The following is a 24245-nucleotide window of genomic DNA, read 5'->3' on the forward strand; positions in this document are numbered from 1 at the left end:
TCCACTGTCTGAACAAAGGGACCTGAGGGACTCTCCCATGTGGCAGTCACCTCCCTGGATGGTGGACATGCTGGGAAATGAAGTCTGCTGGGCTCCAGGTCAACCTGAGTTGGACCCACCTGCAGTGCAGAGGATAGTAGAGGACAGGAAGAGACAGATGTTCTTAACTGTGGATGAGGCTAGCCATTGATGTAACCCTAGAAACAGATCCAAACCTGCCAGGTGCTGTGAGGAACACACATATTGCTTCTGGGAGCTAGGTGTAGTCATGAGTGTGAAGGCTATAGGGACACAGCAACTTGCCTTCCAGGGACCCACCTGGGCCAGCAGCTTCACTGGAAGGAGTCTGCAACAAGGACCCTCCCCCAAGTCCTGTGCACATCCCTTGGAGGTCATGGAAGAAACCAGGGGAGCCTTTAACAGGGAGAGCAGCTGGAGTGCACAAATAGGAAGGGACCAGATGGAAACTCTTGTCCCAAGACTTGTACAGAGAGGAGGGATGTGCCACCTGTCTAAGACAGTGCAGGAAGGTCTTTTCTTCTTGGGAAGGAGGCAGGAATCTTGCTCTCAATTAAGTTGTGTGTGTGCTGTCTGAGACCACACTGAAAGGGTTACAGAGCAATGAAGCAATTAAATTTAAACAGGATTAAATTTGGAGTACGACAGTAATCTTGAAAAAGCTGAATCAAAGAAGCCTCCCCAAGTAAGGCTGAAAGACCACAAGGCCAAAGGTCAAGAGAAAAGCCGAGAATGAGGGCTCGCTCCCTCTGTTCTGACAGCTTGCCTATTGCTACAACAGCTTACATAGGCATTTAATCTGAGGAAGTGCTTGTTACAGAAGGCCAAAGGCTTGCAGAAGGGGTCCTCCTGCAGGCGGTGGGGTGGGGGAGATTGTCTCCTTACCTTGTCCCTGCCCCAGTGCCAAGGTGGCACTCAACATCCAGAGGCAGAAGTGGAGGTAGGAGCCTCGGGGGCTCATGGCGAGCAGCCTGTGGGAGGAGAGGCCACAGCCCTTCACCACTCATTCATCCGTCTGTCCCCTCCATGACCAGAAAGCTAGTTTCTCCATCCATTCCCATGGGCCAGCAGGATGTCTCTACATGTGTGGTGCCCAGAGGCCTACGACTTGTCATTATTGGGATGGTGACAATGAGGATCTAAGACCAGCACTGAAGTCATACTGGGAAGTCCCACTGAACAAAGGACCCTTAGATGCACAACCTCCTGTGTACTCCAAAGCACCCTCTGCTGGGAGCCAATCCTCCCTGAGTAGGGCCCAGTCCAGCATGCTTGTCCATGCCCCTTCTGGTGTTCACGTCCACAACAGATGCACACAGAGGGGGTCACCAAGAGTGGCAATACCTTGAGGCCCTAGCAGCCCCACATGGTTTCTGGGATTGGCTTGGTTAGAATCATACCATCAAGGTCTTCACATTGGGTGGCTTGCCCTCAAGCAAAGGAGACACTTGAGACCAAATTCTGATTAGAGCAGAAGCAGGCAGGCACATTGGGGGACACTGGGTAGGGTTGAAAAGTATTGGGGAACCTGGGAGACAATGTTTGGAAGAGGCCAATGGGGTAGAGAGGCCTAGTCCACTGCCCAGAGCTGGCACTTTGGAGGAGGGGCACAAACATGACCCAGTCTGGAATGTGTGAGCCTGAGGTGACCAGATCCCCCACCCCACTGAACAAAGGACCTACACAACTTCCCTATGTACTCAAGGGCACCTTCTGCAAGGAGTCCAGTTACCCCTGAGCAGGACCCAGATCTACAGGAAGGCTGCAGGTTGATGTATACACTAGAGCCGTAGTTCTCAACCAGGTCATGACCCCTGAGGGTTTGAACAGCCAGTCCACAGGGATGGCCTGAGATCATTGGAAAAACATTACATACTTACATTACAATTCATAACAGTAGCCAAGTTAGTCACAAAGTAGCAATGAAAATAATTTTATGGTTGGGGGTCACCACAAAACATGAGGAACTGTACTAAAGGGTCACAGCATTAGGAAGGTTGAGAACCACTATCCTAGAGTAGGCATACATCCACCCAGGGAATTTAAACTAAGGCCTCAGAGCTATGAATCCCTGTCCCATTTGTCTACAAGGTGCCACATAGATGGCCCTGACGGTCTGGACTCATTCTGAAGCCAGACCCTTTACTACTCATGGCCAGGCTGGTCACAGCCGATGACACCAGCAGTTCTGAGTGTCGTCTGAGACCCTCACAGGACCCCGAGGACCTGCTCAGGTGTCCAGGCAGCACTTGGTCCCTCTGCTTGTGAGCTAGCCCAATCTTTCTGAAGGTCAAAGTCATCCTCCAGCATAGCCCTGAGTGGATTCTCCCGTGGTCCCCTCACCCACCCAGCCAAGAGTCATAGATGAGTCACTCACCTCCTGCTCAGAGATAGTGCTACCCACTCAATGACTCCTCTTGGCCCTCCTGATCCAGATGTGCCCACTGGAAGGCTGGGGCTTATGAACGGCCCCTTCCCTGACATCACTTGGCCCGCCCTTAAGTCCCTCCCTTCTATCTGCTGCCGCCTAGGGCATGTTTCCAAGAATGAGATGGTGGTCCCAGCACAAAGGACCCCATTGCGTGCCACAATGGAAATCCCACTAGGGGCAGCAGGGAACAGCAAAAGCCTGTCCCACAGGCTTCTTGAGAACAAAGGCCAGTATGTGTGGTCCTGGGTGTCGAGTTGATAAGTGCTGGGCAATTGGAATCTCTGCCAGCCTATTTGGGGGGAAGAACCACATAGATTCTACCAACCACTAGGGCTCATGACTTCTATTCCCTTCCTTCCTGTTTACCCTAGAACCCAGCAGGTGCTTACTAGCAGGCCCATGCCTACACTACTTCCTCCTAGGATGCCCTTGCACTGTTTGCCTACCTAAGTCACTCCAGAATGAATGGGTTAGGCAAGCTCTGACCTCGGCAAAGCTCTTGGCAAGCTGGCCCAGTAGCCTAGGCCTAGGATAAAGCGGCCCCTGCTCCCATCTGAAGGTATGGCTTGTGAGGGTCCCAATGGGACTAGCGCAGCCTGGGATTTGTTTTCAACTACACATTGGCTCCAACCCACCATATATCCTAGCCTGATCAAAGTCCTGCCTCCCACCCACCCTAAGCCCTAGCTTAGCCCCAGAGCCCAGCAAGATCAGAAAGCTGTAGAACTGTCAGCCTTTCCTGTCTCACAAAACCCTGTGGGTCTCCCTACTGAGCTGCCCACAGGATGGACAGGGACTCATCCTAGGATATGCTCCTTGAAGCTGGATGACTTATATTCCACTTGGTCAGAGGTTATTCATGTCTGTGGGAACAGAAATTGCTAGGCACCTCCTCCATAGGTATTCTGCTGTGAGCTGAGCCACCTCACCTGTAGGTTGGTTATGGCTGCCAATTATTCTTGGTAGCCTCTCACATAACACCACCCTTGCCTGGAGACAACCTGAGCTACATACGGCCTTGGGCAAACCTGGCCAATGACACATACGTAATCCAGGCAAGTGGGGCACAGCCTTCCTTTTCAATGCCATGCTCTAACCCTGGGACCTTCCCTGTTCCTAAGGGCCCAAACAAATCCCACAACCTGGCATGTAGGCTCAGTCTCTGCAGACTTTCACTGTGGTCAGATGAAGGCACTCATTTAGGTCATCTCTGGGTATATGCATGTGTGGCCACAGCTTGCAGGCACCCTGGAACACTGTGGTGCGTTCAGTGGCACCTCAGCACTCCGTTGCACTGTGATCCTCAGGTGGACTACCCTGTATCTTCTACTTCTCACAGCCCGGTGATGCCCTGGAAGTCTTTAAACCAGCACAATGGTCCCGCTGACCCTGTTCCTAGCAATGGCATGTGTACACCCCATTCCCAAGCTCTGGGATCCATGCCATAACCCATGTAAACCAAACCAGAGCAGAGTGCCCTGGAGTCTGCTCATTTTTCTCCTGGACCACAGCCTGACAGTAGGGGACCTGAAGACATGAGTGACAACACAAGTAATCAAGTGTGTTGACTGTGAAGTGGGTTAGTGGACACTCAGAATATTATCAGTAGGGCTGACCCAAAGTGCCCTCTGGTCTGGCTGGTGTTTTGGGCAGAAAGTCTGGAGCAAAGCCTGACTTGACTGGAGCTGCCCACACTCCCCACAGCTAGCCAGAGGCCAAGACCAATTTCAGCTAAGCACCAACTCCACTAAGGACACTTGGTGGGAGACCATGCATCAGTATCAGCATCAGCACCACCCCCTGCCCTTTAGTGCTACCAGTGGACAAGACCCTCTGGGGGCCACTACTCATGCAGGGGGCTCCATGCTTCCCCACTGGACATCTCTTGGCCAAGGCCAGGAAGATGGAAGGCAGAGGAAACCTATCGCCTGCCCCAAGGATGTGGAGTCTCTGGAGAGCATGGCCCAGGAATGGCCACCTACCCAAGCCACAAGCTCAGGGCCAGTCCAAGATACCACCACCTGCTCTCCTCTCCTCTCACCTTCCAAGCTACCCGGCAACCATAGAGGCAGCCAGGTCACCCATGTCCAGACAACTGACATAAGTCTAACCAGGCCTATCCTGGAACTGTTGCCTCCCTGAAGCCCAGAAGTACCTGGCAAGTATTTGTCCACACGTACCCAAGAGGGATAGGGTCCTCTAGGGTTTGTGTTTGTAGGCTATAGTCTAACACAATCCCCATATACAGGCTCCAAAAACCAGCCAAAGGCTCCAGTACCTTGACTTGGGCCTTACTTGCCCTTTCCTTTGAGGGCTTGTACAAGTGGTCTGAAGGGCTCTGGGTTGTTAGAACAATCCTCAAAATTTGCAGTCTCTATTTACTGAACATAGGTAGGTAGCGAGGGCCATTTCCCACTCCTAAAATGACCTGAAGCAAGCAGCTTCCCAGACCGACCAACAGATTTCATCCCCATTATGTCACCCCATGTCCATGGACTCTCAGTCTCTGCTCTGGGAATGTTCCAGCACTTGGTTTAGGTTTTTCCTCCATGCTCAGACTTCCTTGGCGTTTGACCAACTTAATGTGTGCTCCCACAAACCTCATGGCTTCTCACTGCAAGTCTCTGACCTCTGGTCTCATCTACCTGTGATTGCTGTCAATCACAAGAGTTCTGGGTATCTCCCCTTGCTTTCCTAGCTCAGAGATGCTCTGTGACACAACTGCCGAGCAGTATCCATGTCCACTTGAGGATAAAGCAGCTAGAAGGGCTCCCCAAACCTCAGGCCTATCAGTACTGCAGAGAACTATGAATCCCCAAGGTGAGCCAAGCACAAGCGCCTTAGGGTCCAGACAGCTCAACCCCAGGAAGTAGAAGCAAACATGACACACACAAACCACACAGAGCTTCAGGTCATGCACTGCTGGTCAAACTGAGAGTCAAGACAGGAGTGGGTTTAAGGAGACAGAGACCCAGCTGGGCTCTCCAGCCACAGCACACAGCAGTCATGGAATCCTGGGAGGAAAAGGCTGTCACAACAACCACTGATAGCACATGGGTCTCAACTGCAGTGTTCCACAAAGTCCACAGGGTGGTAGGTGAGGCTGTCTGGAGGGACAGCTGCATGCTGAGGAGACATGGCCAAGTGTGCTCTGACCCTGAGCACCCTCAGCAGGCTGAGAGAAGGCCTGAACTGTCGTAGACACAATACATGGCAAAACACCAACAGGTGCTCTACCTAGATGGAGGCTCCCCATCAAGATGCCCAACCCTGGCAGGGGCAGTTGGCCCCATAGCCCACCCTCCATGTTCAGGCTCCCCTGGGCTGGGCAGGAGCAACAGATATGCTGAAAACACTCCCAGCCTCTTTACTCTTTCCTCATTTCTGAGCTGTCCAGGGCTGGCCAAGTTCAAGTCAGGTGTCCAGGGAGGGGCCAGAGCCCAAGCTGCCATGTGTGGCCATCTGTGGAGGTTCTCCCATGAAACTGAGGGCTGGACAGGCTGATGCAGGAAAGGCAGAGGGTCACAAAGTGAGTTTCACAGCACAGGCCACAGGACGTGGACTTAGGTGAGGACGTCGGTGGCAGTGCAAGCTCCAGTATTGCTTTTGTCATTTCATTTCCAGCCTTAAGACTCCAGGCATTTTCTTCAAGGGAAAAAAAAAAGAACTAGAGCAAACCTTTCAAGTTTTAAAAGACACTTCAACAAAAGCAGATGTCTGGCTTGGCTGACACTGCACAGGACTGCAGTCCCAGGCTGTGCCAGGGCTGCAGAGATAGTGCCTGGGCCCCAAGAACCCAGAGTCCAGGAAGGCTGCTCAGAGGACCCAAGAGGCCGATGGATGACATGTCCCCTGAGGCCTAAGAGAAAGCCACCCCACACCAGGCAGGCAGCACCGACTCAAGTCCTGCCTGAGCCACTGTCTTCACACGAAAGAGGAACAAGAGGGTAAAGTGCAAACACAGCAGTCTCCCAGCAGATCTGGGGCCAAGGGGCAGCAAGGCTCCTACCAGTTCTGGTTGTCCCAGCCCTCATCAGTGGCCGTAGATGGGGTGGCCTTCTTGGTGGCCTTGGCCCTGCCCTCCCCACTGGCTCCCTCCCAGCTCTCCCAGCCATCACTATTGCTGTTCTTGTTGTTGGATGCGGAACCTGAGCCCCAAACATCCCAGCTGTCCGAGCTCCTCCTTCCTGTTGAGGCATCTGCATAGGTCCAGCTGTCACTGCTTGGGGACTTGGCCTTGGGGGGCTCAGAACTCCCGAAGGTCTCCCAGAAGCTATGGTCTATGGTGCTGTTCTGGGAGTTGTCTCCGCTGCTGTTTTGGTAGCTGTGGCCCTCGAAGGGTCTATTACAGAGAGGAACAGAAGCTCAGTAGTTATCACAGAAGCTGGGCAATCTGCTCAGGTCTCAGGCACTCTCTAGAACAAGTCTCTCCACTTCCCAAGCCCAGCCTACATTTGATCAGGACTAATGGCTAATGCCTACGACAGCTCCAAGCTCTCTTTCTGGCTAGACAGGCTGCTGTCCTTTCAAGTGCTTCCTAGCCACCCTTGTAGGGTCAGAGTACCCTACTAAGTGAAGGACCCTTTTCTTTGAGAGTTGACTTTGCCTTGGTAAGGTCCACCCTAGAGTATTTCACTCTTATGATTGTTAATTATAGATACTTTACACTGTTAAGTTTAATCCTCTTTTAGACTAAAAGGAGAATTGTAGGGAACACCCTAACCATGCCTCCTGGGGGCTGGCTACAGGTGTGCCTGACCACGCCCATGAGGGTGTGGTCAGGGTGACATGGGGAAGGTTTAAGAGTGAGGGGCAGGAACATGGTAGCCCCTTCTTCCCTTTTATCAGCTTGCTCTACTTACTTTGGTCTCTGCCAGCTGGCTAGGTTGCTCTGTAAGGCATCTCCCTAATAAATACCCTAATATCTTTACAAAGACTCTGCATTGGTAATTCACCCTTTACCCTGGTGCTGAGGGCATGGAACTTTTAGAAGGGACTGAGTTCCTCCCGCTACCCCCAATACATATTCCCAACCCTCACCCAAACTGTAGGGCATCTACTAGGGCACTGGGAAGAGCACACAGCCTTCTGCCCATGAGCCAGGGGCCCTGGGGGAGGGGGGTCAAAGGGCAGTCACTTTGCCTCTAGTAAAGGACTATGTATACGACACAGGGCAGGGGATGTTAGGCCAGGCCACCAGGGCCTGGGGTGGGGACATGGCCTACCTATCTGAAGTGTCCTCTGTTTTCCCCGAAAAGAAAGTAGTGACATCACGCCATCCCTTGCTGCCAACTCCCTGGACCTAGAAGGAGACATGAAAGAAGCTGGGGTCCCACACTACATAGCACCTCTGGCTCTTAAAATATAACAAAAATGGATGCTGCTCTGCTGAGAAGACCTGGACAAAAACTGGAGGAGTGTCATGTACAGACACATGCACACGTATGTACACAGTAACACAGCAGCAGTGCTAAAGCAACACTCTCTCTGCAGTCTCTGCAGAAGCAGCTCCTATGTGGACAAGACAATGTCACATGAGTAGTAAAAAGCATGGCCTTATGCCAGGTGGCGGCAGCACATGCCTTTAATCCCAGCACTCGGGAGGCAGAGGCAGGCAGGTCTCTATGAGTTCAAGACCAGCTTGGTCTACAAGAGCTAGTTCCAGGACAGCCTCCAAAGCCATAGAGAAACCCTTCTGGAAAAACCACACACACAAAAGAAGGCATGGCATTCCCAAAGTCACACTCAACACTTTGGAGGTGTTCAAAAGTTTTGAGCTACCACAGGTCTTGTCTTTACCACAGTGCAATGAAGGTCTTCAGGAGGTGTCCTCCATTGCCATCATGTTGGGAAACGATGACCCCACCCTTATTCCACCAGGCTCTGAAGAGGTCACAAGACCAGCAACAGCTAACAATGGCATTGGTACTTACCAGGGTCAAGCCAACAGCAGCAAGACAGAAAAGAAACACAGGTTAGTGGCTGGCAAGTCCCCATTAACCAAGCTGTTTCCATATTCCTCAAGCCCTCAGAAATCAGAGGGTAGTGGCCACTGCCTCAGCTGGCCCAAGGCCCGGTGGGGCTCCAGGGTCTGGAATATGGAAACTGGCTTTGGCTGTGCAAGTCAGCAGAGTAGCCCTACCTTGGATGCCAACTGAGAGACCCCACTGGACACATCATCAAAAATCCTTCCCTCCTTCACCTGTGCGATTTAAAGGGCACTGTTAGGAGGACTGAAACTTCAGAGTGCAGAGAGATCTGTCACGTTAAGTTCCTCAAGTTCTACCAGGAGCCCATCTGGCTTCAGCTTCCTAAGAACTCATCACTAAGGAGGAACCCGTGACTTCCTGGAAAAGCCAACTGCTGTTCAGACTCCTGTTGTGAGGAAGGATGAGGACTACTGACTCCTCCCAGGGCTAATACCCTTCTAAAGAAAGTGCCACTGCCTGTGGCCAGGCCACTAGAGTAAAACAGAAGGAAGAACAAGTTCAGAGACACCCTTGGAAGCTAGCTGGGGGAATTAAGGAGCCCAAGGCCACCTGGACCAGAGAAAATTATAGGCAAGATCTTGCTGATCCCCCAATATACCCATTTCCCCGGTCAATAGAGAGCCTCAGTGGTACACACAAGCACCTTAACCGTCACCCATACCTTCTCCTGTGCAGGCTTGAGAACATTCTCATTCAGGCTGTGGCCCAACTCCGAAGCCTGTGGAAAGGGACACTATGTGAGCTTTACATGCAGCAATATTAGTTGCTGGACAGTAAGCACGGGACAGCACAAGCTTTGCCAACAGGAAGGAAGGCAGTGGGATTATGGATACACATGGGGAAGCAGAGTCATAGAAGTGACACCAGAATGGAAGAACCAAGGTATGAAGGAAGTTCCCTCACAATGCTGGGAGCAGCGCTGGCTCTAGTCCACAGTACAGACACGGGTCTGCTAACTGCAGGCACCTCTTCCCGAAGTAGGCACTGAGCCTTCCATGGGAGAAAAGCCTATGTGGGTGGCTCGGTGGAGGAAGGAGAAAAGGGTGGGGCAGAGAAGTAGCAGATACAGCCTCTCCTGGTGCCACCACGGTAATGGCTGTGAAGCTTTGAGTCACCTTAGGAATGTGACTTGCTGGGACCTTAACCTCAAAGCAAGACCAGATAAAAGGTTTGAAGGGGGATAAGTCATTAACATAGGAAGGTGTGATTTCAGGCATTACCTTATTTGGGATAATTAATCCACAAAATAAAAACCAAATTCAGAAGCCTTTCTCTCCAGAGCCCACCGGGCCCAGACAACCTTGCTCAGGGAACACCAGGGCTATGGATCTTGGGGAAGATGAGCTTCCAGCACCAGCAGGACAGGAAGGTGACACTGGTGACCCACGCACAAAGGGAGATGCAGCCAGGAGCAAAGCACATGCTTAGCAGACAGGGGGCAGCATGCACCAGTGAAACAGGGTTTTACCGGCTCTGACTGCTTGTAACCCCAAAACTTGACCCAGTAGGCACGAAGGCAGTTACAGAGAAAGAGCAGGTGGTGGGAGTCGCATTAGCAATGCCACAAAGGAAACACACCCCTCACCTTTGTCATAATGCAGCCCTTTAACAACCCTCAGCTGCCTGATTGCTGGGCTTACAGCTGTGTACCACCATACCCTATTATTAACTACATCAGAACCATACCCATCTACACCGAACTACTTTGGACCTCAGCATCATTATTTCTCTGCTCCAAATTTATCACAATCCAGACTCCCATGATATGCCAGAGGAGCCTGGCCCCAACGCAGAGGCTCTGAGGCAAAGCCAGGAAGACTCTCTAGGGTGGATCACTAGGGATGCAGGACTGGGAAGGCCCTGAGAGGCAGAAGTGCATATGAACAGAGTGCTGCAGGCCACAGGGACCTAAAATCCCACCCACCTTACCATGGGGGACAGGACAACAGACCAGAGCTGTATGCATAGCAACTATTCTTATACTCAGCTTAGAAGAAAAGTAAACTGCCAAGCCCTGACTATCACTGCTAGCCACACAAACCAAGCTGCCACATGGGATGCAGTGACGCCTTTCCAGCTCAACAGCCTGAGGCTGAGAGCCAGGGCCTAGACAATCCTCCCATGTAAGGCAGTTAAGGCACCGTGGCAGATGAGGCAGCCCTAAACACAGGAAGCCTCCAGCTCGCAGCAACTGGAGGCACTGAGGTAGCACAGTGACACATGAGGACAAAGAAGGGCCTTCTTTACTAGGCCCTCAGACCCTGAGCATCCAGCCCAGGATGCTTCCAGGCACTGCCAATGATGTAAGACTAACAGGTCTTAAAACAGAGAACAAAAGCTCCCCCCTTTTACCTTCTGACTTGCTTGGGATCCAAATTTTGTAGCCTAAAAGGGAAAAACAAAAGCCAGCATTTTGTAGTCAAATTTCTTGACCCTGACCAAAGGCTTTATCCATATGGGGCCCAGGTGGAGTTAGTCCCAGAACCCCCTCCTGGCAAGAACCCAGGCAGTTAGCACCAACCTGGCAACAGCTCTCGGGGACCAGGTTGCTGTAGGGAATCCTAGCTTAGTAGGTGCTGTAACAAGCCTACAAACTGCTGGGGGTAGAACATGTTTGGGCCCAGCAGCCACCCCTGCCCCTACTTGTTCAACATGTGGGCAGCATGGTATCTAACTTACCTAGACACAGAGAACTGCTGACATCTGAGAAAAAGTAGGCCTGTCTACAGATGCCCACGCTGGAAGGTAACTAGACCTCCTCTGGCACCAATCTTTCCAGAGATGGGCATAAGGGCAGATACAGTGGGCCAATTTACCTCTATCCTTGTTCCTCTTAGTACTATGGCCACACAGCCCAATCTCAGGCCGAAAGTCTACACTTTCTGGTTTCTTCCTGTCAGTATTTGCTAGCTCATCACCAGAGTCAGACATGCTGCCTATACAACACAGTCTATCCCAACAGGGACCCTCAAGTTCTCCTCTCATTTCAAGTAAAAGTCAGGGAGGAGCTAGACTATCCCAACACCACTCTCAAAACCCAAAGGCAAAAATCCAGGCACAAGTACCTATCAGCTATTCACTAAGGGCTTTCTCTGTCTCCACCCACACGAAGTCAAGTCCACCTCTGCAAGCAGTTTGTCCTTGACACAAAAACAAACGCCTTCTGCTACAGTAAGGGATCCTGGGCCATCCTGCAGTGGACAAGGCCCCGTGCTTGTCTGCTAGAAGGGTGAAGACCAGTATGTGGAAGGACCCCAGGACTCTGGGCCAGTGGTGGACAGCATGCACCCAGTTACTTACACCCTCCTTTGCTGCAGAAGCAAACTTGCTCGCCCCAGTGGTAAAACTGCTCCAGCCCTGAGAAGACAACAGAGAATGACGGAGCCTGGCTTTTTCTAGGCCCTGTGCATGCCATGCTCTTGACACTCCGGCACAGCAAGGCTCCACAGGAGGCACTTCTGTGACCAGCCACAGGCAGCCCAGTGCTGTAGCATCCATACTCCCCTTTCCAGCTGCAGTACACAGCACACTTCAGTCCTGTCCTTCCCAAGAGGAAGGACTCAGACACCAACCACAGCACAGGAAGGCTACCAGGCCTCTCGGGAAGACATAGAGGGTGGCAGCAGAGCTGTGCTCACTTCTTTCCTTGCTCCTTCCTGCCTCCCAGAGGAACAGACAGTGGTGGGCAAAGGCTTTCCTCTAAATTCAAAGTTAAAGCTACTTCAATATAAAACACCCCCCCCCTTAAACCACAACTGGCTTTTGTCCCCCCAAGATAGTGCAGAGGAACCAATATTCTTTAAGAGACATCTATCGTCATTGGTGTTTCTTAGAAAAGGTCATCAGGGGCTGAAGAGATGGCTCAGAGGTTAAGAACACTGCCTGTTCTTCCAGAGGTCTTGAGTTCAATTCCCAGAAACCACATGGTGGCCCATAACCATCTGTAATGAGAGCTGATGCCCTCTTCTGGTGTGCAGACATGCATGCAGATACAATACTGTGTGTGTGTGTGTATAGATAGATAGATAGATAGATAGATAGATAGATAGATAGATAGATAGATAGATAATCTTTAAAAAAAAAAAAAAAGGCACCAGCAGAAGACAGGGAATACAGCCTCCAAATGATGAGGAGGGGCTTTAAATAAACTCTACAGGGCCTGACATGGTGGCACACACCTTTTAATCCCAGCACTGGGGAGGCAGAGGCAGGAGGATCTCTGAGTTCGAGGTCAGTCTGGTCTACAAAATGAGTGGTCAAAGAGAGAGAGAGACAGACAGAGAGAGAGAGAGAGCTCTCAATAGCAACAGGCTTTACAATAAAAGCCTGCTTTTATGTCCTGAAGAAGACCCAGTGTGAGAGCAGAATGACTGCTACTGCCATAGTCCTCCAACAATGACACTCCTTGGCAGCAAAGAGGGCTATTTTAAGCAAATCTTTGTTTTTTGAGACAGGCTCTCACTATGCAGCCCAGGGTGGCTTCAGACTCATAGCATTCTTCCTGCTTCAGGTTCCCCCAGCACTAGGGCTACAAGTGTGCATTACAATTCAATTTCAGTTTTAAAACAATTTTTAAGCCAGGCATGATGGCTCATCCTTGTAATCCCAATATGCAGGAGGATGAAGCAGAAGAATCACTGTAAATTTGAGACTGGCCTGTTCTACTACAAGAGCTCAAGGAGACCACAAAGAGCTATCAGCAAAATTGTCTCAAAAAAAGAAAAAAGAAAAAGAAAAAAAAGGGCTGGAGAGATGGCTCAGAGGTTAAGAGCACCGACTGCTCTTCCAGAGGTCCTGAGTTCAATTCCCAGCAACCACATGGTGGCTCACAACCATCCCTTATGAGATCAGGTGCCCTCTTTTGGTGTGCAGATATATATGGAAGCAGAATGTTGTATACATAATAAATAAAAAAAATGTTTAAAAAAGAAAAAAAAAGTAAAACATTCATGCATTTATGATACAAAAGAAGAGGGTTGATGCCGGACTTTGACCTGTGCTGCCAGTCCAGACTCTAGTCACACACACAGCAACAAAGCAGATTTCTGCATTTTGCCCCTTTTCACGGTATCTAATTACTCTTAGGCACAGTGCTTATTTATTCTTATTTTGAAGATCTAGTATCAGTATAAAAAGCCTTTCCTCTTTTTTTATTTTGTATTAGTTTGTTGTTGTTCTTGGTTTTTTTTTTTTTTTTTGAGACAGGGTTTCTCTGTGTAGCCCTGGTTGTCCTGGAAGTCAACAGTGTCCTGTGTCCCAGAACACAGGAGGCGCTCTCTGGACCAGATTAGCTTTGAACTCGGGAGATCTTCGTGCCTCTGCCTCCCCAGTGCTGGGATTAAAGGTGTGCACCACCACGTCTGACCTATTTCCTCCTCTCTTCACTTGTAGCATCCAGAAATGGATGTATAAACCGCCACTTAACAGCAGTCCCTGCCGGTCCTTCAGGGTGTTTGCATTTATGATTACTACAGAACACAACACTGCAATGAACAAAAGTAGCTTTAAAAATATTAGTTTCTGGGTCAGGTATTGGAATATTAGTTTCTGGGTCAGGTGTTGGTAGCAGATGCCTTTAATCCCAGGACTCGGGAGGCAGAGGCAGGCAGATCTCTGTGAGTTTGAGGCCATCCTGGTCTACAAAGCGAGTGCCAGGATAGGCTCCAAAGCTACACAGAGAAACCCTGTCTCGAAAAAGCCAAAACCTATATACATATATACATAAATACATGTATATAGTTTCCAGAGGAGTCAAGACCATGATGGGAAAACCCACAGAATCAGCTGACCTGACCTGAGCTAGTGAGAGATCACTGACTCCAGTCTGACAAATGGGAAACTAAACTCCCTTAATATAGGTAACAATGGTGCAGCTGGAACAATATATGAGGCCACTGGCAGTGGGTCCAAGATCTAACACTAATGTACAAACTGAGTTAGAGGAGCCCATTATATATGGAGAGATACCTTGCTCAGCCTAGACACAGGGGTGTGGGGGTGGAGAGGTGCCTTGGTCCTGCCTTAAGGAGATGATGGGACAGACTTAGTAGACTTCCTAGGGGAGGCCTTACTCTCTCTGAGGAGCAGATGGGAGGTAAGATGAGGGTGGGGGAAGCTGGGGGAGCAGGAGGAGAGGAGGGAGGGAGAACTGGGAATTGGAATGTAGAAAATAAATTAGTTTAAAAAAAATATATTAGTTTCCTAGGAAAAGCAAGCCTAAGATGTCATACGCTGAATTTCTGACCTGGAGCTTCCAAGTTGCCATGAAAGCAGACAAACTGTCCCCAAGCTAGCACCACACCCCAGCAGAATGCCAGAACCCTGGGAAGCCTCTGCTCGGGACCTCACTCCTGAGTCAGCCTACCCAGCACAGGCCAGGAGGCCAGGTCGGTCTTCTACTGAACTCAGGACACAACCTGGAGATGAGAAGTACACAGGCTCCAGAGAAAACTTAATACTTTGAAGAAATCTACTCTGGTAAATTTGAAATACATCTCTTATGGCCAGATTAAGTAGGTGGCTAAATACATTTGGGATATTAATAAAAAGACCATTGTTTTTAAAAAGAACCATTCACTGAAGGGTAAACAAGACAGGGCCTTTAACAGATCAAAGGGTATGTATGTGCCCCAGGACTGCTCATCCTGTCCAGGAAGGGTCCTCCTTGTCCTGGCACTAGACAACCCTCTGGCTATGTCTGCCACAGGAGGTACTCTACAGAACCTAGGTCTCCTTACCGAGTACAGGGACGACATGGCATTGTTGAGGAAGTCGTCTTCTCTCTTCTGAGGTGGCACTGTGTTTCCAAACCCTACGTATCGATTCTCCTGAGCCCTGAAAATGAACATAGGCATCACTAGCCATGCCATGAACTCTGCCACTCCTCAACAGTGACATTGGCCACCAGGAGAGGTGCCTCCTCCCTCTCAGAGGACACACTGCATTCTGGACAACGGGCACAGGAACTATATAGATACTTTCTACCACATGAACCTTAGTTCCCCAGCAAGACCCAACCCCGATAAGTGGGGTTACTGGAAAGCATAATTTACAGGCCAGGCAGATTCCATGAAGAAAATGCATTGTCTTTAATATTGGGTTTTCTCCACATTCAAAACCTCCATTCAACCGGGGCCATCTTGGGGCTTGCCATAAATGGACCCTGGATCACACACACTGTGGACACAAGCTTACCCTACAGGAAAGAGCCCCAGCCCAATGGTGTAAACCCATTGCAGGGTAGCCTGTCAAAGATGCCCTTAGCTGCTTGCTTGCTATTCCTGGCTGAAGAGGCCTTACCCCTGATAGGAACCCAGGTCATCATTCAGCCAATCTTCAAAAGCCTTGTCGCCAGAGGCAGTCATATTCTGTGGTTGCCCAGAGGGTCTGAAATAGACAGTTAAAAGCAGGAAGGCCTTGACAATACCAAACAAAACCACAGTCTTTGTGATGAAGACCTTACATCTCATATACGGGGTCAAGCAGCAACCAGCTCTGACCCACAGGATGCTCAGGCACAGAGATTCTCTGCCCCAGTTAACAGCAGCTGACAGTGAATTCTATACTTGCCAGAAACGGCCATAAGGGTTCAGACCTGGGAAGTAAGACTGAAGCCATCAGCAGTGCTAAGACCATCTGATTCAGTTCTGAAGATGTGCTGTCACTTAGTGCACACGTCACCTCCTGTGCCTCAGCCGTCTTACACCAGCCTCCAGGAGAGACACTCTGTTCACAGTGGAACTTGGTGTGCACAACAGGGATCGGTACCATCTTGGGGCCTAAACTACAGTATGACCAACAGCTCACATAGGAGTGACCACATACCATAAAAAACACAACCACATCCCCTGAGGCACTATTCATAGTGTTGTACGGTACACCTGCAAAGAGAGGGAGGAACCATCCCTCCTGTAGAATAGGGCAAGATGCGACTTCCTATTTGAGGTAAATTTTTATTACAAGTTTGCACTGTTTCAGAAATGTTAAAAGCTTACTTTTCACTGACTTCTGGGAATAGCTCACAATTGGAGCTGAGCTGTTTCAACAAGTGCAAGAAATGAGCTGTTTCAACAAGTGGAAGAAATGAGGTTTCTATGGGAACCCTAAGCTACCACTAATGTGAGGGTGAAGCTGAGATCTGACCAGCAGGTCAGAGGCACTACCGGTGGGCAGTGGACTGCAGCATCTTGGGCTGAGGTGGGGTCCAGTTCTGTGCAGGCGATGACTCCAGAGACCACTCTCTACCTTCTGCCAAAGTAGCCACCTAACAAGATGACACAACACATAAGGAGATGTACCATCTACTCAAGCACATCCAACCCTACAAGCTAGCACCACAAAGCCATGAACCCTGGCTCTTATGATGATGAGAGGTCCAGTGAGCTATTGGCCACTATGGTTGCAATTTTAAATGTGCAGGATTCATTAATTTGGCATCCCCCCCACACACACACACACAATCTGAGGAAGGCCAAGTTCTCAGAGGGTCTGCAAATGAGCTAGTCTAAGGCATGATGATCTCCGTTCCTTTCCTCCCTTTAATTACAGGCCATTTGTATTCCCTGTGGGCAAGAAGAGCCTTCCCTAGGTTTAGTAAAGGCCACTTATCCTTGTCTCTTCTTGGACAGTGCATGGTCTCCACAGATGTTTAAAGTGACAAAAGAAGCCTGCCTCCCTAAGCCACTAAAGCCACATCTGGCCACTGTGGAAGTGTGTGCCAGGCACTCACCTCTGTGTATGAAGCAAGCCAATTCAATCCTTACCTTATCCCTAAAGAGCGCGGCGGCTCTGCTGCTGTACTTGTCCTGCAAAGACCAGTTAGGCTCATAGTCCTCCTGGGCCTCCAGGAACTCTCGGAACTTAGCATTCCCACCAGCCTTCATCTTCTCAAGCTCGATGTCCTTCCATTTGTCCATCGTCACTGAGCGCACAAAGCTAGAAACCACACGTCTGATCTGATCACCAAGTATCAGGGGCCCCAAGTAGCCTCCCAACCCAAGATCACGTCCTGAGCTAGACACAGGTGCTTCTGGTATTGAGGCTTCATAGAGGTGAGTTTAAGAGTGAGGACCACCTAACAAGGTGGAGAGCAGCTCCCTAACATCCTGTCAGACAGTGGTTTGGGCAGCAGACCCCATAACATGGAAAGTAGGACAGGACGGAAGCAGAATGTGCAGGGGCTGAGTGGCAGGACACTGACCTGAGGTGCACCCCAAGCCCACGGTGTCTCCCAGAGCATTCCAGGCAGATCCAGATGCCATAAGTCACGCTGACCCACTGAGGATTGAATGCACCACACTCAAAGCAAACCTGCAAAGGGGGGCCACACGCAACTCACCAGGCAGCCCATAACCAGCAGGGTTATGACCCCAAAGATGCCCCAAAAAGATGCAGAAGAGGAGCAGGCCACATGTGCAAAGACTGAACTAAAGAGCTAGCACCAATAAGCCCAACAGGTTGCTCAGGTTGGGTTCAGGATAAAGCTGGAGGTGGCAGAAGCTGCCTAGAAACTGGAATGAAGATAAAGAATCTCTCCTGAGAAAAATGTTCTGGAAGGAGAACAAGCATCCTCAGCACAACCTGAGCAGCGTGACAGGCGTGTCCCATGCCCTACAGCCACACCAGTGAGCACCAACAACAGCTGGCTGCTCCCCCGTGACATGATCAACCTCTCCAAGGAGGGACACAGGACCACAGCTGCATCTGACAGCAAGACATTCACCTGCCCACCCAAGCCCAGCCCAAAGGTTCACACTCACATTGTTCTCATCTTGTGCCCTGACTTCTTTAAGGACTTTTCTGGTTCTTGGACTGGCCATGGTGCTGCAAGGAGGAAAACAAAACAAACCCTTACAATGGCTTACTATGCAAGAAAGAAAATGAAGCATTACATAGTGATGACATCGTAAGATCTGCCACAAAGCTGCTCTGATTTGACAGTGGTAGTCCTGCACAGTATGGGAGTCACTTACCAAGGAGGCACTTCACATGGGGGGGAGGGAATCTCAGGCTACAACCAGCAGTTAAGTAATCAGGAATGCCATGAAGTAAACTACGTGCCACCAGGCAGCATAACTGATAAAAAGTCCTGTCATTTGGTGATAAAACTCACAAGGAATAACCTTACAAAATACATGAAGATTGGCTGCTAAATCTGTTTCCCCACTAAGAAGTGCAACTCAGTAGTGGAAGAGAGCATCTCTCTCTTCCTACCTCCCTGCCAGCTCTCCAAGCTGGTGTAGGAGGTCCTGAGGCTGCAACACGGGGCAAGGAAGTACTCCTGGCGATGGTGTGAGTCTGTGAGCCACGGGACACAGTAATGACCAGGCCACCCACACAGGGCCTTTGGTGGGAACAGCAATAAGGCTCAGTTGATGAGAAAAGCTCATTTCCTTTTTTAATATTCCCTTCCTTCCTTCTGTTTGTTTGTGCCTGTCCATCCATATGTATGCCTGTGTACACACATGTGGAGGTCACAGGAGGATACAGGCTGTGTTCCTCAGATTTCCATCCTGCTCCTTTGGGGTACTGAACCTGGAGCTCCACTGGAAACAAGCTCCCAAATCTTCCAATTTCCATCCTCCAAGGTTGGGGTTATAGACATGTGCAGCAATGCCTGGCTTTTATGTAGGTGCTGGAGATTTGAACTCAGATCCTCACACATGTACATAGAAATGCTCTTACCCCCGAACTGTCTCCCTGCCACTATTCTTTCCTAAATATCCACCAGTTTCAGCAATGATTAACTTTAACTGGTGGTCCATTTAATTCAGGACTAGGAAAATAAAGCAAAAGGAACGCTGTGCCAACCACAAGGCTGGACATAAACTAATCCCAGTGTTAATGCACACAGCAGCACTGAGGAGACTGGAGGCAGGACGGGGCCTCTAGCCACTCCCCTTGCTAGCCCACCAGTCAGCTGTGGTCTTTCCAGAGCTCATCCACCCCAATAGAGCCATGCTGTTTCCTCTAACTCACAGAGCAACACACATAAAACAAACAAACAAACAAAACAGGTGAGTCCTCTCTCTGAAAGAAGCTACAGGTTTTTGATGTTTCACCTTGCTATTTACTTGCTGTTAAACTGAAAATTGACCATTTTCTATTCATGTGGTTCACATAAAAAACAAAACAAACAAAAAGCCCCTGTCCTAGATACTGTATTTCATTTTGAATAAGACTGAAGAAATATGGTGTTCAGTAAAGGGAATCTTGACTCTCAACTCACCAATTCTCCTGAATCTTGAAGTGTCTATCTTTTAGCATGACTAGGATCCCCTTCTGTCAGATGTCAGGAAATAATTTGTTTTATGTAACTGTTTGAAACGAAATCCTAGTTCACTCTAGCTTCCTTTTACTGTGTTAACTGCGTGTTAGAATGACATCCTAAAACCACAAACACAGACTCCTGCATGTAGGATGCAGGCCCTGGCATGACTCATTCAGGCAGAACAGCTAGCACCCCAGGCATCTACTCATGCACACCCCCAGACAGTTCAGGGCTTTGGGGGAAACACTGGAAGATCTGAGTTTACAAAGCCCTTTGCATTCTTCTCCAACAGCTACAGGAACAGTTGTCATCAAGACCAATGCAGGTTTCTGTACTCAGTCTTGATATCCAAAGCACTGTGCCTGCCCTCAGAGGCTTACAACTACACAACAGAGGCAAACATAGGCAAGAAGTCAGCATCTCACCAAACTACTCTGAAGTTCTGACTATGTAAAATAAAGCAGAGGGACATTCAGAGCTATGAAGGAAAATGGGGTGGGGGGGGGGGGGGAGGAGTAGATAATTTGGCTTGGATTTTCTTTGTTTTTGAGACAGGTCTTTCTATATTGTCCTAGCTATCCTGGAACTCACTACCCAGGCTAGGCTGGCCTCAAACTCAGAGATCTGCCTGCCTCTGCTTCCCAAGTGCTGGGATTAAAGGTGTGTGCCACCATGCCTCGCTTGGCTTGGATTTAAGAAACTGCCCTGAGTGACAAACTTTGGGTATTAGTGAGTAATTACTTTTTTGGGGGGTGGGGGGTGGAGATAGGGTTTCTCTGTGGCTTTGGAGGCTGTCCTGGCACTAGCTCTTATAGATCAGGCTGGTCTTGAACTCAGAGATCCGTCTCCAGAGTGCTGGGACTAAAGGCGTGTGTCATCACCTCCCGACTACTGATTACTTATCTTAAATGTTGTTAGTAACATGAAAACAAGTTCCTCACTTTCACCAGCCCAACAATCCATTTTTTATGTTTTAAACATTTCTTTCTTGGGTGTGTGCATAATGTGTCCACAGTACACGCCTAGAAGCCTCGAAGGTGGGAGTCAGTCATTTCCTTCCACCATATGAGTTCCAAGGATCAAACTCAGGTAGTCAGTCTTGGTGGCAAGTACCTTACCTGGTAATCCATCTCACCCACCCCTAAGACTTCCTAATAGCTGAAATCAAAAAATGACAAAATAATCTTCCTTCAAGTAGACATAACCAGTAAATAGCAAATAAGGATATTTTCAGGCTTTACTAAGCTACAGGTCACACTACCTAGCATTTGGTTCTTAAACTGGGACATGATGAACCTCTGAGGTCAAAAGGAATGTTTGGGAACATAGCTTGGCCCTAAGGCTACAGTATGGGTGACAAGGAGAAATACTGTCTTTCTCAGAACTGCTCAAGGCACACGAAGAACCCTGTCTAAGCTATGGTTCCTCGCTCTGAAGAACAGGTTATTTCAGAACATCGCCTTGCCCAGGACCACAGGTAAGGCTCCACTGCTGCAAACACAGAAATATGAAGCCTGAAACAGTGAATTATTTCTGACTTGTGCTGCCTTAAGAGGACAAACATAAGCAATAAAGCCAGGTAAAACCGAGAAAAGGTTTAGAAGCCTGGTCCTTTGGGGGATTTTGCTGTTGGTTTGGTTTTTATTTTTCCTTCTTCAGCAGGGTACTCACTTCAAAGGCCAAAAAGGAACGATCAACCAGCTGAGGCTAGGGGGTCTGGCTTCCAGGCGCCTCTGGACAGAATCTTCTTTTGAAGTGTAGAGCCGCCAGCGGCTCTTTCCCGGCCCACTGGGCTGTGCGGAACCGGTCTGCGTCCGTCCGAGAGCGCCGAGAGGCCACGTAGATCCGCGAAGCCTCGGGATGGAGAGCAGCAGGCTCAGAGGCCGAGGGGTCTGGACGGCCGCGGCGATGGGCAGCCGCACACAGGGACCCTGGAGTTTGGGGTCCGAGGAACGGGAACGTCACGGGTCGGGGGACTGGAGAGTCCGGGGCCAGGAAGCTAGGGAATGGGAGGGACGGGGCGCGGGAGGAGGCGGGAGCCGTGGAGTCGGGGCGGAAGACTGGGGGTGTCGGACAGTCGGGGTGTTGGGGGACCAGGGCCTAGGCCCGCAGAACCCAGGGTTAGAGGACCAGGGACCGGGTAATCTGAGAACCGGAAGGTCAGGGAACGGAGGGTACGCGGGTCCCGGGTGTCCCGGCCGCGAGCTCACCTGCTGCCCTCCGGGGGTCGGGCCAGCCGAGTTGCCAGGCTGGACTGGGTGTTCAGAGTCCCCCCCACCAGCAGCCAGCAGCTTCCGGCTACGTCGCGCTTCGAAAGGGCTCATGGGAGGCCTGCGAGACGTTACTTCCGCCTCCTGCGTGAGCTCCGAAGCGCGCCTGTCTTCCGGTCTGTCCGGACCCTTGGGCCGCGCGCTGAGTTTGCAGGGATGCTCCGGCGTGGCCTGTGCCGCATGGCAACGCGGAGCGCATGGATCCCCGGCGCAGACCAAGCCTGAACCCGAGCCAAGGCGGCCCGCGGCCACTGTCAACTCGAACCGCGGACCAGGGTTTAAGATAGACTGGGGCCAGCTGTTCTGGTCAAATCACTGGCGTTAATTGCTGGTGTTTTTTAGTTTTGTGTTTACTTGGGGCCTCTCTGTGCCACCTATTACTTCCTCACCGGCTGCTTGACTTTCTTTTCTGTTTTAGTTTTAGTTTTTTTTGTTTTTCGAGATAGGGTTTCTCTATAACCTTGGCTGTCAGCCTGGCCTCGAACTAGGGATCCGACTGACTTTGCCTCCCGAGTGTGTGCGCCACCACCGACTGGCTCGTTTGCCTTTCAGATTAACCAAGCGTTAATGTTTTTGTTGAGGTCAAACCAAACCTGCCTGCATAGTACCTACATACGGTTGGCACCTGTACCGCCATCAGTGACAATGCGTCCCTTCTTACATCTGTTGGAGTTTCTGTGTCACAGGTTCAGAACTTTGTATAAATAGAATAACGAAAAATGTAGTCTTAGATGACTTATCCACAGCCTGATTTGGTGACTTTAGACAGGCTCTCACCCTGAAGCCCCGTTTAGCCTAGAATTCGAGGTAAGCCTCTGCCTCCTGAGTTCTGAGATTAAGGGCATGAGACACCCTGCCCAGCTTCATAGAATGGTGTTTTGTTGTTGTTGTTGCTTGTTGTTGTTGTTGTTGTTGTTTTTGAGATAGACTGTCACTGTGTAGACCGGGTGTTCCTGAACTCACAGATAACCTGCCCTCTACGGGTGTATTCAATGGCCAAACACAGAGGACAGAAAGCTCATAAAGACCAAAATTAAGCCAGATATGATGGCTCAACCTTCCACCTCCTATATACTTAGACACCACCACCGCCATTGGTGGCTGGAATCTTGAGTAAAGGTCTTGTGACTCCTCTCTTCCGTCATTGGGCTGCTCTGTTTATTTTGTTGATCTGGCTGAGGCCCACAGTCTTCTGTAGGCCACCATGGTGGTTCTCCATTATTGTGATGATCATGCCAGGCCCATGTGACACTGCAACATAAATAGCAGAGAAGTAGGTAGAGCCTTGAGCGCAGACCCTCAATGATGTGGGCCAGCATGGTCCAGAGGGTCTGGTGGCTCCCAACAAGGGTAGCAGGGTCAGCTGAAGAAACATCTAGAGCTTACACAGGGCTCATGAGGTATGTTGGAGTACATTTTGTACATGTATGCACATGCTAAACATATGTGCATGTATGTGTGTGTATGTACTTGGTGTGTGGGTCAGTGGTGCATTTCTTGTGTGCGGTGTGTGAGTGCTATGTGTTTAGGATCTCACCTCCAGACTCATCGGCCTCTGGTTCACCACACTTTATCTGCATAGAGGCAACAGGTACAGTTATGGGTTGTGTTGAAAGCAGGTGCCTACTTAGGGTCACTATGTAAAACAGGCCATGCTATGTATATATTTGCGGCTACCTAGAACATGAGACTAATACAACCAGGGTTCTGTGGCAGACAGAAGTGTAGGCACAGACTTTGCCCACCCATGGCCTTCAGGTCAGGCTGGCTGAAATGCTGTTTGGCAAGCAGGCGCAAGCAGACCTGACTGCCAGAAGTAGTCCAGAAGTACCTTGGCCAGTGTAGGGTGTGGTTCTCAGGCTATACCCATCCTGATCAAGTCATCCCTTCCTGCTTGTGTTTGCTAGTTTTGTGTCACAAACAAGTCATTTGAGGGGAGAGAGCCTCAATTGTAAAAATGCCTCTATAACAGTGGTTTTCAACCTTCTAATGCTGCTACCCCTTTAATACAGTTCCTCATGCTGTGGTGACCCCAACGATAAAATCATTTTGTAGCAATTTCATAACTATAATTTTGCTGTTGTTATGAATCATAGTGTAAATATCTGATATGTGACCCCAAAGGAGTCACAACCTGCAGGTTGAGAACCAGTGCTCTAGAAGATCAGGTTGTAATCAGGCAAGCCTGTAGAGCATTTTCTTAATTAGTGATTGATGTGGGAGGGTGCAGTCCATTGTGAGTGGTACCACCTAGGCTGGTGGTCCTG

At 49.9% G+C, this 24245-nt stretch overlaps 2 protein-coding genes across 5 annotated transcripts in view; both read right to left on the reverse strand.

Annotated features, from left to right (window-relative positions):
- Col20a1 (collagen type XX alpha 1 chain) overlaps nt 1–5205 on the reverse strand; it is a 35621-nt gene extending 30416 nt beyond the window's left edge. Inside the window, exon 1 of the mRNA XM_027419925.2 lies at nt 904–5205. Within this exon, the coding sequence (XP_027275726.1) occupies nt 904–979 (76 nt within the window). The 5' untranslated portion in view covers nt 980–5205. The remainder of the gene's footprint in view (nt 1–903) is intronic.
- Nucleotides 5206–5351: 146 nt separating this feature from the next.
- Nucleotides 5352–22053, reverse strand: Arfgap1 (ADP ribosylation factor GTPase activating protein 1). 4 transcript variants are annotated; one of them, XM_027419920.2, is made up of 14 exons: nt 21919–22053; nt 21380–21639; nt 18198–18261; nt 17639–17748; nt 17202–17373; nt 16602–16702; nt 15739–15825; nt 15177–15273; nt 11740–11796; nt 10792–10824; nt 9101–9157; nt 8592–8651; nt 7675–7751; nt 5356–6791 (listed from the first exon to the last, which is right to left on the reverse strand). In XM_027419920.2, exons 1-14 carry the CDS (start codon nt 22030–22032, stop codon nt 6455–6457), a joined length of 1626 nt encoding a protein of 541 aa, XP_027275721.1. In that variant the 5' UTR covers nt 22033–22053; the 3' UTR covers nt 5356–6454. The 4 variants fall into 4 exon arrangements, with proteins under 4 accessions (XP_027275725.1, XP_027275721.1, XP_027275723.1 ...); XM_027419922.2 differs by lacking the exon at nt 8592–8651; XM_035446111.1 differs by lacking the exons at nt 17639–17748; nt 21919–22053 and having other exon boundaries at nt 21380–21465.
- Between the last annotated feature and the right edge of the window lie 2192 nt (nt 22054–24245).

Source organism: Cricetulus griseus, chromosome 6 (assembly GCF_003668045.3).
Source record: "Cricetulus griseus strain 17A/GY chromosome 6, alternate assembly CriGri-PICRH-1.0, whole genome shotgun sequence".
Lineage (NCBI taxonomy): Eukaryota > Metazoa > Chordata > Mammalia > Rodentia > Cricetidae > Cricetulus > Cricetulus griseus.